The sequence below is a fragment of the Notamacropus eugenii genome, chromosome 5 (genome assembly GCF_028372415.1).
Source record: "Notamacropus eugenii isolate mMacEug1 chromosome 5, mMacEug1.pri_v2, whole genome shotgun sequence".
Classification (NCBI taxonomy): domain Eukaryota; kingdom Metazoa; phylum Chordata; class Mammalia; order Diprotodontia; family Macropodidae; genus Notamacropus; species Notamacropus eugenii.
In genome coordinates, this window is record NC_092876.1 from 292,406,860 (window position 1) to 292,425,912 (window position 19,053).

At 35.4% G+C, this 19,053-nt stretch overlaps 1 protein-coding gene across 3 annotated transcripts in view; it reads left to right on the top strand.

The window, feature by feature from the left end:
* Positions 1–19,053, top strand: part of LRP1B (LDL receptor related protein 1B) — a 2,222,640-nt gene that overhangs the window by 2,127,791 nt on the left and 75,796 nt on the right. For all 3 annotated transcript variants that reach the window (XM_072613193.1, XM_072613191.1, XM_072613192.1), the window contains one exon: positions 14,212–14,373. In XM_072613193.1, the coding sequence (XP_072469294.1) occupies positions 14,212–14,373 (162 nt within the window). The remainder of the gene's footprint in view (positions 1–14,211; positions 14,374–19,053) is intronic.

Sequence of the window (19,053 nt, forward strand, 5' to 3'; positions counted from 1 at the left end):
CCCCATTTCAGAAGGAATCTAGTTGCTCATTTCTCCAGAATGGCAAATATGAGGTATTTTTCAGAAACCCTCTAAATATGGTAAAGATCTGGTCACTTATTATCACATCAATAATCAAGACTAGATCTGACCTGAGGCACTTGCTAGCTATGTGACTCTGGACAACCTTGTTTGCTTCAGTTCCTTATCCATAAAATGAGCTGGAGAAGGAAATGGCAAACCATTCTAGTATCTTTGCCAATAAAACCCCAAATGCAGTCACAAAGAATTGGATGTGATTAAAAACCAACTAAACAGATACAACAAAATCAATATCACCTTATAAGGGATTGGACTTTTCCTGGGCTTTCTTTAAAAATATGTATATACACTCTAAAGGGAAGACTTTTTCTTTTTTTCAGAATCTAAAATCAAACCCCATATCCTTGAACCTGTCACCCATGACTGACTGAGCAGGGGTTTTTTTCTTTAAACTGATGTGTAGATGTCATAGAAGGTACATTTCCTGTGCTTGAGTCAGTCAGTTGACCCACATTTGTTAAGAAGTTACAGCATGACAGGCATTGTGTTAGGCACTGGGATCTTACATTCTAATTACATTATACCAGGGGAGATTATCCATTCATATTTAAGTAAATATAATTAAAATATATACAAAATACACAGAAGGTAATGGGGAAGGGGTTTGCAGAGCAAGACTCAGACAAGGCTTTGTGTAGAAGGAAGTGTTTGAGATGGATTTTGAAGTAAATGAGGAACTGCATTCTAGATTTGGGGGAAAGGATACAAAAGTCAGAAGGTGGGAGATGGACTACTATGTAGGAGAAAAAGCAAGGAAGTCTGTTGAGCATTACTCTAGAATGAAAGAGGAGGAGTAGTGTTTGGAAAAGATGAAAAGGTAGGTGGTAGCTGAGTCCGGAAGGGCCTTAGATGCCCCCAAAATAGATATATTTAATCATAGAGGCTAGAGGGAGTGACACATTCAGATCTGAGCTTTCAGAAAGCCATATTGCTTGAGGAAGGGAGATCTATTAAGAGGCTATTGTACAATCCAGTAAGAAGTAATGGGACTAGAATTAGGTTGGTTGCTACGCAGATAGAGGGAAGAGGATGGATAGGAGAGATCTTCTGGAGGCAAGATGACAACTGGGTGTATGAAATGAGGAGTTGAATATAACATAGAATTTGTAAAGCTGGATTGTCTGACAACTATATTTTCAATTTTTTTCTTCCTCTCTTTGGTTTCTTTCATTCATTCAACAAACATGTATTAAGTACCACAATGTGCTAATTTTATCTTTAGACATTATTTTAATTATTGTTTAGCAGTGCAGTCTAATCAGCTAAATCTTTGCCATGGGTTATAATAAATGTCACATTTGATTCAGTCAGGAAGCATAACCAGAGATGTTCCATTGTAAACTTCATCTTCCAGATGATCCCCAAATGTTCTACCTAAGAAACCCCATAAATTTCTTTGTCAAGATGGATGTTGCAGTATTAGAGCACATTTACCAGCATCCTCACCAGGCTATTGATTTCTTTTGTGAAATTAAAGCCAGTTTTGCTGAGAAGTGTCCTTTCAGTAACCCCTCAAATTCATCATCCTCTCCTTAGTTGAAACATGGCTAATGATAGATTTTCATTAGAGTGCATACTTAGACTGCTGAACTGACAAGAATGTACATATTCCTAATCATAACCTCTTATATTATTCATTTCAAGATAGAAGCTAAGTTGTACTTTGTCTGAAACTCAGAAAGATAACTATAGATTAAAAAAAAATCTTCAGTGTGCCTCAAGGCAGCCACTTAAAATACAGAATCTATTCAAGTTCAAGGGTAAAGTCTTCAGTTATTTATAATAAAATGATGCTGTCTCTGGTTGTACCCAATTAATAAAATTCTCCCTTTCATTGAGGGAATGGTCATTATATTATATATTATTCAACAGGTAAATGATATGCAGTCCTTCATCATGAATGAATATCAATACTCTATCAAAACAATCAACAAACATTTATTACATGTTCACTATGTGCTAGAAATACAAAGAAAAGGCAAAATCTGATCCTAGATAAAACACAAAAGAATGCAACTGTTAAGAATACTATATTGTACCAGAGTGTCCCATGGTGTACATACTTAACAATACTATTTCAGGAAATATTCATAACTAAATTGTTAATAGACTTGCCATACTTCTCTACAACACCAGGTAGTCTGATATCACTCGTGCAGTCTGCACGCATGGTGGCACAGTCACTCTAGGAACATCTGATCATGACTTTTGCAAACTTTGATCATCTGAAGAAAGTCTGTCTATGTGTCAGTGAGAGAAACAGAAACCTGAAATTATTACTCATTTGTGCCATTGTGTAGATGAACCAGATCACATTGGTTCAGCTGGAAGTTGTGGTCAATTCAACAAATATTTATTGAACATTTAATGTGTGCAAGCCCTATGGTCAGAGCAATTCTTAAATCCTGTCATTCATTTCTACACAAAAACTGCATGCCCTTTCTAGAATAATTTGAGTACTGAATTGACTGACTGGTATTCATGTTGAAGATAAAAATATTTCATATTCTCAGCAATCACAACCCTGGCTAGTAATGAATAATGAACTTTCCAGAAGTATAAATAGATTCTGACCCATAATTTGAAACATGTCAGAATATATTAACTAGAATCCAGGGAGGGATTGGGATAAACTTCACAGTTCTTTCTCCCTTTTTTGGTGTCAGGCTTTGCTGAAAAGAGCTCTGTAATCTTTGAGATACTTAAGACGACCCGACAGCTGTAGTCAACTTGCTGAAATTATGTCTAAATGAGGACTCAGTTTCAGTCTTGGAAAACATTATCTTAAGTAGAAAAGTGGCAAAATAAATCTCTCCCACAAAAAGAAAGCATTAAGAACTTGCATTACTCTGAGTTGGATACAGAGATAGGTTTTGCCAACCTGTAGAGTCTAGCATGACTTTTCACAATGCAAAGTATGCAGTAGATAAGTAAAACAGCTAAATTATGCTCTGTTCTGCATAACCTCAGAGTAAATGCTTCAGGGACTGAACAGAATCTTCTGGGAAAGAGGGGATCCAAAATCAATGTAACATGGGATAGTCAATTGACCTCTAGTAAGGACAACCCCCTCATTTTACACTTGAGTAAACTGTTCCAGTTCCAATTTCAGAGGCTAAGTGACTTACTAATGTCACACAGGTAACAAGTAGCATGGTCTGGATTTGAACCCAGATCCTCTGAATATGCATCCATTCCACTCTTCATACTGCCTTTCCTTATACAAATGGATAGATTTTGAGAAATAAAGACCTTTGATGATAAAAGTTTGACCTGAAAAATTTCAACAGTCGCTGTGATTTAAAAAAAAAATCATTTCTTAATAGATCAAATCTTATGATAGTGAATAGTTCAGTTAACCAGTACCAAATTAAATTAGAAGAGCAGTGTTGTTTATATGAACAAAACAAGTTATTAAGAATTTAAATGGTCTCTTTCAGAGGAGCATACCAATGATATCCCCAAAGTATGTATCTCCCTAAAGAGAAGAATTAGCATGGTCCGTGCCTTGGTGCCACCTGCATAAGAAATTAATTTTTGTAACTAATCCAATTTTGTTAGATCTACAGAAGTGTATTTTAATAAATTTGTCATCCTTTGACCATCCAAAAAGAGCTCCAAAAAGCTGTTCTTCATACTTTTAAGGTACATTGTTTAATTCCAAAGTGAACGTACTAAAATGAATGATTACAATCTACTCCCAAATTTTCTGCTTATTTTAAATAAGATTTAAAAAATGAAGGCATCTGACAAGCTACTAGGACCCTATCACTACAACATTGCATGGTCATGGTACCAAGTCACTTTTAGAATTCATCTTCTTTTGTTCACAGCAACTCTTCACCATGCCATTTGGGATTTTCTTAGCAGAGATACTGGAGTGGTTGACCATTTTATTCCCCAGCTCATTTTACAAATGGGAAAACTGAGGCAAAGAAGGATAAATGTCCGTGGTCACACAGCTAGTAAGCATGTGAGGCCAAATTTAAACTCAGGAAGATAAGTCTTCCTCACTCAGGGCCCATCGCTCTATCCACTGAACCACCTAGCTGCCACTTCAGTTCCTTATTGACATACAAATAGTACCTTCTAAGAGGATGACAAGTGAACCATCCTAAACCAAAAGGCTATAGTGAGCTAATCCACTGTCAGATCCAATAGAAAAACTATTCTGAGATAAAAATGGGCCATAAGTACTTTTTATTACTTTTTTTAAAAATTACTTTTACAAAAGTACAGGAAATGCATTAGAGACTACTCCCTTCCTCTGGACAAGGCTAGTTAAGTCAAGTCACTAAGCATTTATTAAACTCTGTACAGGCACTGTGCTAAGTATTGGGAGTAAAAAGAAAGGCAAGATGTTAGTCTTTGTTCTCAAGGAGACCACAGTCTAATGGGGGAGAAAACAGCCAAACAACTATGCACAAACTACACACACACACACACACACACACACACACACACACACACACACACACACACACACATCAGATAATCAACAGAGAGAAGGCATGACTATTTAGGGGGACTGGGAAAGGTTTTTCTTGGGAGTGAGATTTTAGCTAATACCTAAAGAAAGCTACAGGGAACCCAGGAAATAGAAATGAGGAGGGAGAGAATTCCAGGTATGAGGGACAACCCTCAAATATGTCCCTGTGTTTGACATATCAAAGAATTGAGTGATTAGTTTAGGTGAGTATAGGATTGAGTTCTCTACCCTAAACTCAGAAATATGCATTGCATTTAGTTAATAATAATTTAAATGTCCATTTCTAAAAACACTTGTGATAAGTCTGTGTAGCCAAAAGCTTTTGGGTAATTCAAACTAAAATTGTTTTTATTACTAAGGAAATAAAAAAAAAACATTGTTTTAGTGGAAAATATATAGACAAATCAAAAGTATATTATAGAAGTCTAAAAAGTAGACATGTCTACAAGGATAGAAGCAGGGTGGTACAATTAAAGGACTATTGGGTTTGGAGGAGGACCTGGGTTTGAATTTCATGTCTTCCTCTTACTATTTGTTGAATCTTAGACAAATTGCTTATTCTCTATGATGAAAAATTAATCATTTCTTAGTAAATCAAATCTTATGATAGTAGCCTCAGGTTATACTATATGGCCTTGGAGGTCCCTTTCAACTCTATATCTATGATCTTATGATGAAAATGACTGAGGGTTGTTTTGAGGAAAGTTATTTCTAAACCTGAAAGTATTATATAAATATAGGTTACTATTTAATTGTGATAAAGGATGCATTGATGAAGAATTCTTATCGTCTATGGAGAGGTTTATATCCGTTTCTAGTTAACCCGTGGGCTCTTTGTTGTTGAGACAAAATTCAATTTACTGGAAATATTTGGGTAACAAAAATATATTAATTGTGTATATGCCAGGTATCAAGAGGGGAAATTGGGGAGAGAGCTGACCTTTTCTTAGGATTTCTCTCAGCCCGGCTCCTCTCTTCTGTAATGGCCACTGAGTCAAGAATTCTCTTCAGTGTTTCTTTTTCCTTTAACAACCCACTCCCCTCATTGTTCCCTGGTTGATCCAATCCCTCAGATGCAAAAATTCAGAATCTCATCTCCAATTCAGAGGTAGCACTTCCTTTTTATACAAAGTGCCTTCAGGAATGACCCAGTCTCTCCTATAATGATTTGATTTCTTCGTGTGTGTATATACACACACATAGGTATATGTATATATATGCATATGTATATAAGCATATTTGTGTATATATACAAACATATATGTGTATGTGCCTGCATATATGTTTATGTCTGGATACATATGCATATATGTCTATAGTACATACATATGTGCATATATATACAGAAATACATATAAATCTGTTTATGTGTGCATAAATATATATATGTATACATATATATGTAAATAGGTAGACATAGATATCTTGTTCACATTTAGTTCTAATTGTTTGATTCTGACATACACCCTTGAAAAAAAAGTTTCACTTAGTCACAGCACCAGAAGCAGATGGGTGACTTTGGTCTCCCTCTATTCTTACACAAACGCAGATTTTTAAAAAGTTATTCCTACATTATCCACTTGCTTTCAGGCAGGTGCTATATTTTTTAAATCAGTCAACAAACTTTATTAAGCACTGTGTGCCAGGCACTGTGAATACAAATACAACAAAAAAATATAACCCTTGTCCTCAAGGAGCTTACATTTTGATGATGGAAAAAACAAATTCAAGGAAGCTGAAAAGGGTGAGGGGTGGAGAAGATACACAGGTCAGGAGCATTACAAAGAAGTATGAAGGAGTACACCGTGGTGGGAAAGGAAGATCATGGGCTAATGTTCTCGTACTTATATCCTAATTAAATCTGTATCCCTACTCTCCAAACAAGAGAAAAACAAATGCCAAATGTACATTTTAGTTCTTATTTTGTTTTAGAAATTATGCTCATGGTCCACAGAGGAAAAGTTAGGTGGAGAGCACTTGTAATTATTTGAATAACTCAAGCTGAAAAATACATCAAAAGTATAAGTTTTCCTGAAATAAATAATTGAATCAAGATTTTAATTAAATTGTCTGGGTAATTAATTATAATTTTGCCTTGCCTATCTAGACAAGGTCACCAAGAAACCATGTGTACGATGCCCTTACTTGCTTGGAGCCCAGTTACGGGGCAGGGAGAGAGCCAGGAGGGCAACTTATTAGTAGGAATAGACATAATTAAATCTCAAATGTATAGTTAAGGGAAATGAATTAAGAAAGGCAAAATTGGAATTTGCTTTCATTTCTCCCCCTTCAGACTAACTTACCCTTTATCTCAGAGCAAATTATATCTAAGCAGTCAGCTCCCCATTTCTCTGATATGAATGATTGCAATAACCCTATGCATTAGTGATTCTAACACTGCATTTTCTTCTTAAAATGTAGCAATAGCATTCAACTATCTACCTAAGAAGGCTTTTATAAATGAACATAATAATACCTGTTAGGGTAGATGCTGAGAGTGCCTTGAAAGTATTAGCTCAAGCACATTCCATAATTCTGCAACAGATGGTTCATTTCCCATCAGCAAACAAAGGATCTACAGTATCATCACACATTCTTTCAAGGTGGATAGTCTCCTGAATAGAAAGATTTCTTCTTGTCAAGAAAAAAAAATAATGTCTTTCTATTCAATGGAAAAGAAAGAAAGAAGAGCTTTTCAATAGAATTTGGCTGAAAACTTAGATGAAGCATATGCCAGATGACCACTCCGTCAATCTGTACTAGTTTAAAACCAGCTGTAGATGGAATACAAGCACATCATTTTTTTTTTCCCTTCTGAAATAGGGGAGAAAAGGAAACTACCCCCTGGCAACATATGCTTCTATACTTGCCTTGAAAGAACAATTATTTTTTCATGTTAGGTTTTTTCTATTTAAAAATGCATACCCCAAAATAACTTTGAGATATTCCTAGGTACTTCTACGCAACTCAAGATTATTTCCTTAACAAGCAGCCAAGTGGCACAATGTATACAGTGCAGGACTTGGAAAAAGGAAGCCTAATTCAAATTCTGTTTCAGACACTTGCTAGCTTTATGATCTGGGACAAATCAGTTAAACCTCTCTTTGCCTCAGTTTCCCCATATGTAAAATGGTGGTAGTAATAGCATCTGCCCCACAGAATTGTTGTGAGGATCAAATGAGTTTGCATAGCTAAAGTGCTTTGTAAACCTTAAAACACTATATAAATGCTAGCTATTATTATAACCCTTTCCTGACCTGCTCAACCCATACAGATCTCTCTTTTCTCTGTGAACTTGTGTTGTACTTACTGACTGCACCACTCATTTGTTTGTCAATCAACTAGCATTTCTTAAGTGCTTACTATGTCCCAGGTTCTATCTATCTATCTATTTATCTATCTATGCATACATACATATGCAGATATGTATTGTGCAGATGTATACATGTATTTATGTATACATATATATATATGTACATCTATATGAAGAGACAAAGAAAGACAGAGAAGCATTATGTCTTTCCAGATAGGTCATAACACTTTGGGTGCAAGAAGTAGGTGTTATACTTTTGTGTAACCTTAGTGCTTAGACTATTACACGCATATATTAAGAGATCAATAAATATTTATTGGCAATATGTTACTTTTGCGGAACCAATAAATTATGCATAATTTATATTATGTAAGCATACATTTATATAGAGAGACATAAATATATACGCATGTGTATATATGTGTGTGCATAAATAGACCAATACTTATAGATGGAAATTATCTAAATCACCTTAGTATGTGAATCATCATTCCATATCTGAATGACAGTCACATGTTATAGGTATAGTGACTCTTGGGAAATGGGGAGGAGCTTCTATCATTTTTCAGATGATATTTAAAAACAAATTCAACTGTGAGGTCCCCCACCCTAAAGTTAAATACCTTCCTCTTTTAGTAAACTGTATACTTGATTACTTTTTTGTGTGTAAAATTCTTGGCCCAAAACCATATCTAACTCATTCCCACAAAGTTCCGTGGTTCATATGGAGTAGGTCCAAACCTGAAGTCTTACCAAATAAGATCATTTACTTGCTTTGCTCTTCCTTTGCCAAATTTTAATTTACTTTAGGAAATCTCCAAATAGACCTTAAATATAGCTCATGTCTATGTTTTCCCCAGTGTGGGTAAAAATGTCCCAGCCCCTATATAAACACTCAAGGCAATAAATATATTTTGGAGGGGATGACCTCTATTTTGACCCACAGAAAATATACAAAAGCAAAATATTCACAGGAACACATGAACAGATGCAGAAAACACATTAAGCCGTCATAGAATTTCTTTTTAGACAAAATTGAATTTGTAGCTGTCATTAGAGCAAACTTTTGATATTCTGGTGGGTTTGTAGCTCTTGTACATCATTCTACATGATCCTCCCTCCCCCAAGACTTATATTTGTCACTCTTTTGTTATGTTCCTCCTGAATGGAAAATGCACCAAGGGTCTTTTGAATAGGCAATCTTTTCTCATCATATTTTCACTAACTCATGGGAAAAGTGAAAGGTGGCAAGTTACTAATCACTTGCCCCTCACTTCTCGCATATCATAACTAGCTATAAGGGCCATAAAGACAATTTTCATTTTCCAAGAAATGCTAGTGTTCAGGAATAATGATTCTGTCTAGGAGATCTGATCTATGAACTCTTGAATTTTTAATTCTTGAATTTGAAGCTTTTCTCAATGTTACCCTTAAGGCCAGTGCTATCCAAGAAACTCTCCTCTGACCAAAAAACTAGATTATGATCATTTTGCTGACCAGAAAATCAAATCTCTCTTCTCTACATAAGAAATAGGGGTTCAAAAACATTATCCATGAATTCCCCTTTCTTGCTGAGGTTCAAATGCCATATCTATCAATGCTTATGACATCAAGTCATTTACTCTCCCTAGGTCTAGTTTCCTTATTAATAAAATGAGGGGAATGATTGAACTCTATAACCCCTGAGGTTTCCTCCAGCTTTAGATATGTGATCCTCTTAATCAATAAGTATTTATAAAAAACATTTTATGTACCGTTCTTTGTACTTAGTTGGGGTTACAACCAGGGATGTACTGGAGCCAGCTTGTACAAGTTCATCAGAGCTGATTGTTAAATTTTTAGTGAGAACATTTACACCTTAGAAATGTGCAATGCTATACATCAGAGTTTGATTTATTGTTAAGTATCTATACTCAAGAAAATGCTGGAGAGAATATTAATAATCTATATTAAACTTAAATGTGTCATGCATGTATTTTAGAGAGATGAGGTGAGCTGGTTGATGAACAGTAACCAGCATGCCTCAGATTACAAGTACAATGAATCAAATGACCTCACCTGCAAAGAGCTTACATTCTAATGAGGAAATCTCTAGGCATTCATAATTGATGAACAAGTGGACGTATGTCCACACTCCTCATAGTGAAATGAAATCAAAGTTTCCCCCAAAACTGGCTTCCCTGTAAGATCAACAAATTAATAATCCTGGAACTCCCTGATCAACTTCCTAAACTCATATCAGTCAATTAAAAAAAGACTGTGCTGTTCAGTTGGTTCTTGAACATTATCCTTTTCTGACTGCCTCCTAAGCCACATATCTTTACTCTTGCACTATCTCTAAACCATTTTGTTTCCTCACACCAACATTAGCTATTCTCTTCTGGAGAATTTTCACAATAGAAGAAGGTTTCCTTATTCCATTTATTAGCTCAGTCTTCTGTATAACAATTCTGTAAGTGTGAGACACTTTGGACTTTAGCATGGCCACTTAGCAGAAGAACTGCTTTGAAAACTGCTGAATATATTATCCATATTCAGTGTAATTATTATGAGTTCTGTGTGGCAGAAAAAAGAAATAAAAACCATATGTGCTTGAATATATACACATATAACTGTGTATATACATATGTATGTGTGTATATATGATCTCACAGATTCACTATTATGTACTATTTCAATTACACTTTTAAAAATGTATTTACATTACTGTAATGGAATGTTATAATCACCCGTGTTCAAAATAAACTACTATAAATAGATTAGTAAATCATAACTTATTGGAAAATGCATTTAGGTAGAGCTTATTTGTTAACTGGTTGAGTTTGTAAGCTCACACCATGTGGAGGACATAGCAGCAGGAGCTGGGAGATACCAGAACACTAAAATATATGGGCTAGATCTTCTGGAGTTTACAGTCTAAAGAGGACATAATACTATTCCCAATAAGTGAACATGGCAACAATTGTAGGGAAAAACAATAAATGGGCAAATATGAGAAAGAACATAGAGCCTAGAGTCCCATGAAGAGTGATTTTATATTCTATTATTTTACAATGAGACAGAGAGGTGGTGCAATGGACAGAGCACTGGGCTTCGAATGAGGAGGGCTCATCTTTCTGAATTCAAATCTGACCTCAGACATTTAGTAGCTGTGTGACCCTGGGCAAGTCACTTAACCCTGTTTGTTCCTCAAATGTAAAATGAGCTGGAGAAGGAAAAGGCAAATCACTCCAGTATCTTTGCCAAGAAAACCTCAAAAGAGGTCTTGAAGAATCAGATACAACTGAAAAAAGACTTAACAACAGCAATGTGTGCAATATGGTGGTTTCTTCCTACTAGAGGTGTTTGAGAAGAGAATAAAGGATCACTTGTTGGAAGAGTAAAAAAGGGGATTCATGAGCAGATATGGGTTGTATTTAATGACCTTTGACGATTATTTCAACTCTGAGATTCTGTGATTCATAGCACAGAAAATTTCAGAATCAAAGGGACTTAAGAGAGCATCACTTCACCATTAGCAAGCCTTATATGTAATGGGGATAAGCTAGATGCATTTCCAGTAAGGTTGGGGTTGAAACAAAGATGTCCATTATCACAGTTATTCAATATGGTATTAGAAATGTGAGCTTCACAATAAGAGGAGAAAAAGAAATAGAAGGAATTAGAATAGGCAAAGATGAAACTGTTACCACTTTTTGCAGATGATATGATTATACACTTAGAGAATCCTAGAGAGTCAAGGAAAAAACTACTTGGAATAATAAACAACTATAGAAAAGTTGCAGGATACAAAATAAATCCACATAAATGTCTACATTCCTATATATTACTAACAAAGCCCAACAAAGAGAAATCCCATTTAAAGTTGCTGTGGACACAATGAAATAGTTGGGAGTCTACCTAACAAAACAAACCCAGGGACCATATGAACATAATTACAAAACATTTTTCACACAAATAAAGTCAGATCTAAATAACTGGAAAAACATCAGTTGCTTGTAGGTAGACTGAACTAATATAATAAAAATGACAATTCTCCGTAAATTAATTTACTTATTCAGGGCCATACCAAACTATTTTATAGAGCTAGAAAAAAATATGAAAATTCATCTGGAAGAAAAAAAGGTCCAGAATATCAAGGAGATTAATCAAAAGAAACACTGAGGAAGGTGGTCTAGCCATAACAGATCTTAAATTATATTATTAAGCAACAGTCATCAAAACCACTTGATACTGTCTAAAAAACAGAGGGGTAGATCAGTGGAATAGTTTAGGTACACAAGACACAGTAGTCAGTGACCACAGCATTCCACTGTCTGATAAACCCATAGATCTCAGTTTCTGGGATAAGAACTCATTGTTTGACAAAAACTGCTGGGAAAACTGGAAAATAGTGTGGCAAGAGCTAGGCATAGACCAATGCCTGACACCATATATCAGAATAAAGTACAAATGGGTACACAATCTAGGTATAAAGGTTGATACTATAAACAAACTAGGGGAGTAAGGAATAGTTTATTTTCAGAATTATGGAGAATGTAAGAATTTATGAATAAACAAGAGAGAGAGAACATTATGAAATGCAAAATGAATAACTTTGATTACATCAAACTGAAAAGTTCTTGCACAAACAAAACCAATGCAACCAAGATTAGGAGGGAAGCAGAAAACTGGGAAAGAATTTTTACAACTAGTATCTGTGATAAAGGCCTCATTTCCAAAATATATAGAGAACTGAGTCAAATTTACAAGAATACAAGTCATTCCCCAATTGATAAATGGTCAAAGGATATGAATAGGCAGTTTTCAGAGGAAGAAATCAAAGCTACCTATAGTCATATGAAAAAAATGCTCTAAATCACTATTGACTAGAGAAATGCAAATCAAAACAATGGTGAGGTACCACATCACACCTATCAGAACAGCTAACATGTCAAAATAGGAAAATGATAAATGTTGGAGAAGATGTGGGAGAGTTGAAACACTAATTCATTGTGAGCTGATCCAGCCATTCTGGAGAGCAATTTGGAACCTAAGCCCAAAGGGCTATAAAAATGTACATACCCTTTCATCCAACAATATAGCTTCTAGGGCTGTATCCTAAAGAGATCATAAGAAGGCAGAAAGGACCCACATATACAAAAATATTTATAGCAGATCTTTTTGTGGTGGTCAAGAACTGGAAATCGAGGGAATACCCATCAAATGGGGAACGACTGAATAAGTTGTGGTATATGAATGTAATGAAATACTATTGTCCTATAAGAAATGATGAACAGTTGGATTTCAGAAAAACCTGGAAAGACTTATATGAACCAATGCTGAGTGAAATGAGCAGAAATGGGAGAACATTATGCACAATAACAGCCACAGTGTGTGAGAACTGTTTCTAATAGACTTAGACCTTCACAGCAATGGAAGGACCTAAAACATTTCCAAAGGACTCATGATGCAAAATGCCATTCACATCCAGAGAAAGAACTGTGGAGTTGGAACTCAGAATGAAGCAGACTATTTTCTCCTTTGTTATGTTATATTTTGTTTTGTTTTGCTTTTCTCATGGTTTTTCCCATTCGTTTTAATTCTTCTGTGCAACATGACTAATGTGAAAATGTGTTTTTAGGAACATATGTGTAGAATCCATATAAGATTGTACACTTTCTTGGGGAGAGAAGGGGAAGAAATTTGAAACTTATGGAAGTGATTATTGAAAACCGAAAACAAATAAATTAATAAATTTGGGGGGAAAGATCATCATTTCAAAAATTAGGTGACTGAGAGCCAATTAAATTTAACAAATATTTACTAAGTGCCTATCATGTAGAATACATTTTCAATGTAACATTAAGATGACAGTGATCTCAATGTCAGGAAGCTTATAATCTAACAGGTAAAATGTTCCATCATTTTTTTGCAGTCATGTTTGACTCTTTGTGACCCTGTTTGGGATTTTATTCTCAGAGATACTGGAGTGCTTTGCCATTTCCTCCTCCAGCTCACTTTATAGATGAGGAAATTGAGGTAAACAGGGTAAACTGGCTTGCCCAAAATTACCCAGCTAGTAAGTGAGGTCAGATTTAAACTCAGCAAGATGAGCCTTCCTGACTTCTGGCTATTTAGTTTCCGCAAAGAGAAAATTACAAAAATAACTATGATTTAAAAGAGATTAAAATATGTACAAAAGATACAGGTTCTAGGGAGGTCTGGTGATTTGTCCAAAATCACATAGCTATAGAGCTGGGATTAAAATTAGAGACTTTCCATCACACAATGTTTACTCATTCAAATTATTTGCATTTTTTCTGACTTTTTTATCCCTTACCAACAGGAAGGCCAACCTGTAGCTGTGCTCTGGGTTTCACTGGACCAAACTGCAATCAGATGGTCTGTGAAAAGTTTTGTCAAAATGGAGGGTCTTGCAGTGTTACTGCGGGGAACCAACCCTACTGCCAATGCATGCCTGAATACACTGGAGACAGATGCCAATACTGTAAGTAGAGGCTATGTCCATCAAAACATTCTGCAGCCTAGTTTGACTGTGATGTTTAATTAGATGGAATCTGTGACTGTATTTCAGTCTTTTCCTTAGTTTCCATTTTCATCTCTTCTCCTACTCATTTATGTGTATGTATATGTGACCTTGAGCAGGTCACTTTGATTTCTGGTTTATTTTTTTTTCCCTTAAAATAAAGAATGAAACTACCAACTACCCTTATTTAAGCAGCCTATGGATAGCTCAGTTGTTAGTTAAATGTATATAAAGCATATAAAAAGTTCATGTAAGTAACTTTCAGCATCCATAAATGCCTTAATCATAATTAATATTTAATCATATACTTTCCTCCTTCCTTCCAAAATATTAGGTCAAGGTAATCTTTTTTTAGTTAGAAACAATATATTGCTTTAGCAAATCATAGAATAAATTCAGTACCAAAGTAAAACAACTTTTGTATTACCCTTCCTCCTCCCATTTAATTTGCTAATATAACAGAAATTCGACTTTAAAGAGAGCACCTTCAATCTCATTTCAGTGATCGTATATCTGTATGTAGTGTGTATGCTACAAATAAGGTAGAGGATAGAATGATGCATGACAATCACTGTATTCTATAACTGTTCTTGGAAATGACAGATCTGGTTGATGTATGTTTTGCTTTCAAATTCACTGAGGCATGGAGGGCCTAATGCTTTATAAATGACTGCACAGTCATTTCATTATCACCATTGAGAGCCATAGCACTTACCATTTTTACTGCAGAGCACTTTATTAAAATTAACCAATTAATCCTGAGACATAGGTTAAGTAACTTGCCTAAAGTCCAGAAGTCCTAATACCATTGGCAAGATTGGTCCTCAAGCACTGTTGATCAAGATGTCAACAAACATCTTCGGAGAAGAGCGAGGTAATAGTTTGCAAGGAAGCAATCTTCTAATATGACTGTGGATAGTTTGTTCAAAATTATTAATCTAATAACTAACAAAACATAATAAGTAGAGAGTTGTATCACTGTACATATACAAATCTACTCACTAGAAATGAAGGAATGACAGAATGGTTCATTACAATGTCTAATTAAAGATCCATTAGTGGGAGGTAAAACATCAGTTCTTAGTTGTGCTGAGTAAAAACATTTCATAACTCTAATGACAAAGTAAAGTGCCAAGGTCTGAAATGCAAATTAATTTGAACAGCAGCAGCCCAGGGAGGTGAGACTGAGATAAATAATGACAAAAAATCAAATTAAGTTTTCTTTAAGGAAGTTGTGCAGGACCAAACAAAGCTGTATTTCATGCTCTACTGGAGCAAGGATTCTTGGTGTAAATCACAGAAATGAATAAGAACACTATTTTGCATTTAAACTAAAGTATTAACTGAAGGGGAAAATACCAAAGGCTATTTGTAGTTTAATAGTGATAATGTTAGGGCTAAAGGCCAATGTAGACAAACTGACTTTGCGTCTGAGAGACAAGTATCAAAATTAAATGGCAACCTGGATGCCCTTTTGCTGAGGTTTCTAAATCCTTTAGTAACCTGCACAGGAAACAATTATAATTTCAATTATGACTCCACTCATTAGAAACATCCATGTCATGCCTTATTCCTTTTGGTAAAATTGGGTTCAGGTATTCAAATATATAGTTTAAGAATTGTGTTCATATATGATAATTCTAATTCATTATATTTAAAGCTATCAGATATTTTCCTATGTCAATAATTAGATTCCATAAATCTCAATAGAGTAGGGATCTATTCTAAATCAGGTCTAGAATGTCAAGCTAAAAGGTATGAACTTTGAAAAACAGGTGGTAGTCAAGTTACTGAAGGTTTGTGAGTAGCAGAGTGATGGCCATTAAGAGACTTTTTCTTAGAGGATGACTTGGCAAGGAAAGAAGGAATTATCAATTAATCTATCAGCTAGAATCATTTATTGAATCTACAACTTGCCAATACTGGGAATACACACACACACACACACACACACACACACACACACACAGCTAATCTATGGTATATGACATCTCCTCTGGGAAAGTAAACAGAATGTATATAGAAAATAAATGTAATGAGGGGCGTTAGGAAAGGCAGATTAAAGGAGGTAACATCTGAACTTAACCAAAGCAGGAAGACCAAAAAAGAAGCGTTCCAGGAATGGGGGAGCCACCCACACAAAAGCATGAAGCTGAGCAATGAAGCATTACGGATGAGATCAATCTGACTGGATCCTATGGGTGTCAGATGGAAGTAATGGGTAATCAGCCTAGAAAGAGAAGCTAGAGCCAGGTTGTGTGAAAGATCTGAAATACTACACAGAAGAGTCTATATTTTGTGCTGAGTTAATAGGTAACTAATGATGTTTCCTGAGTAGGGGAGTGACAGTGGTCAGACCTGTACTTTTAATAATATCAGTTTGGGTAGAGCATGGTTTGGAGACGAAGGAGACTTGAGAGTGTGAGATCAATTAGAAGGTTACTGAAATGGTCTAGGTAAGAAGTAATGAAAATCTGAATAAAGAGAAGGGGATAGATAGAATACATTGTGCAAGTACATCCAACAAGACTTTACAACTAACCGAATGTCAAAAGTCAGTGCAAATGAAGAGATGAAAGTAATTCCCATGTTATGAACTTCCCTGGTAAATGGAAGAATAATGGTATATTCAGTGAAAAGAAAAAAAAAAGAAAGTGAGAAAATGTGGATGCAGAAAAAAAATGAAAGAAAATTTGTTACATATATACTATGTGCCAGTTACTGTTTCTTTTCTGTCTTTATATCCCAGTGTCTAGCACAGTACCCTGCACATAGTGGTTATTTAATGAATGATTGTTGATTCAATGAATGAATGAGTGCAATTAAAAACTTCAGAAGGAAGCTATTACTTGATAGGCTTCTCTTACCTGCAGTTTAGTGCTGACACAGTAGCTGCATCTATGTATTCAGGTCAACCCTTTCACTTACTTCTGTTTTTAGGGTTTTTTTCCAAAATTTTCTTTAAAATTCTTTTAAAATGAATTAATTCAGGAATATGTAATTAACTAATAGAGTTTATTTGAAACCTGTCATTTATCTATCACTGTGCCAGCTCATGTTCAGATGTTTAGTGAAAAAGAGTGATTGATGCATTTGGAGTCAAGAAAAATTGGGTGGGTTCAAACCCTCTATGTAATTCAGTGTTTTTTAAACTGGTATATTGAAATAAACGTCTCTGAGGTCCCTTCCAGCTCTAAAGCAATGATTCTATTATCTTATATATAAATGAATCAGCAAATTAAAGAAAAATTTCTTAGTAACTACAACAATTAGCATTTATGTAGTTCTTTAAAGTTGGCAAAGTGCTTTACATGTTAACTCATCCAATCCTCACAACTCAGTGAAGTAGACTCTATTGTACCCATTTTATAGATGAGGAAACCAAGGTGGAGAGCGGTTGACTTGTCCAGTGTCACACAGTTGGATAAATGTCTAAAGCAGGATTTGAACTTATGTATTTGTGACTCTGTGCCATCCAAGCACTTACAGCTGCAATGCTATTAGTGTGAAAAAAAATTAATCACCTGAAGTGATCACATGCATTCATATTAGCATTATCTTGAAAATACAGTTATTTAAAATAAGGTCATTGGTTCCAATCCAATGGAAATATGAAGTATAAATTCTAAAAATGCAACCACTTCAAAGGATTCACTATTCACACTAATTGAAACCTAGCTGTACTATATGCCAGGCATTATGTTACATGCTGAGAATACAAACAGAGAAATGAGACATCCCATGCCTTTAAGTTTTCACTCTGACAGGAGGAGACAACATATAGATAGATGGATGGATGGATGGATGGATGGATGGATGGATGGATGGATGGATGGATGAATGGACAGACAGATAGATAGATAGTTATAGATATAGATGTGTGTGTGTGTGTGTGTGTGTGTGTGTGTGTGTGTGTGTGTGTGTGTAGTAACCAGGGAAGGATATTTTGGCCTGAGAATTCAAAGAGATGACGAGTTGAACATTAAGGAAGTCACTTAACAGATTCTCTTTCTGGAAGCAGCTGTAGTATTGATTCAATTATAGTTCCCAAAGGAAGAGGTAGAAAGAAAGTGGATCGTGGGGGCAAAGAACATGTGTGGTACTAGTGGGTCTAAGACCATCTAGGAATAGTGAGCTCCCACCACTTAGAACATGGTGCAGAATTTCCTAAGTTTCTCCAATGCATGTTTTCTGGAGGTCTGGTTGGATGATGCAGGACCAAAGCAAATGAAAGAGTGACCCTGGTGAAAGATCACAGTCAGTTATGGGGCCATCTCTGTGCAATGATTCCCCTGAATCAGAACAGTCAAGGTTGTGGATGGGAGTTTCCTCCATAGAATGGGCTCTAGAGATTGCTGGAGAATAAAACCACTCAGAGAGCAATTCAGGAGTCATCCAGAATAACTCATATCTAAAAAGAATCCTGTCTACAAATTGCTGTTGAGTCACATTCTACCCTTTCCTGGAAGACTTCCAGGGACAAGGAAACAACCACCACGTACTGTTACTTTAAATAGATTTTTTATTGATAGCTTTTTTTATTATATCATCTATATTCCCTCTATGTCCCATCTTCTTCCCCTCCAAAAGAACCTTGCCTTATAGCACAGACTTAAAAAAGAAAAGAAAATAGGCAAACTC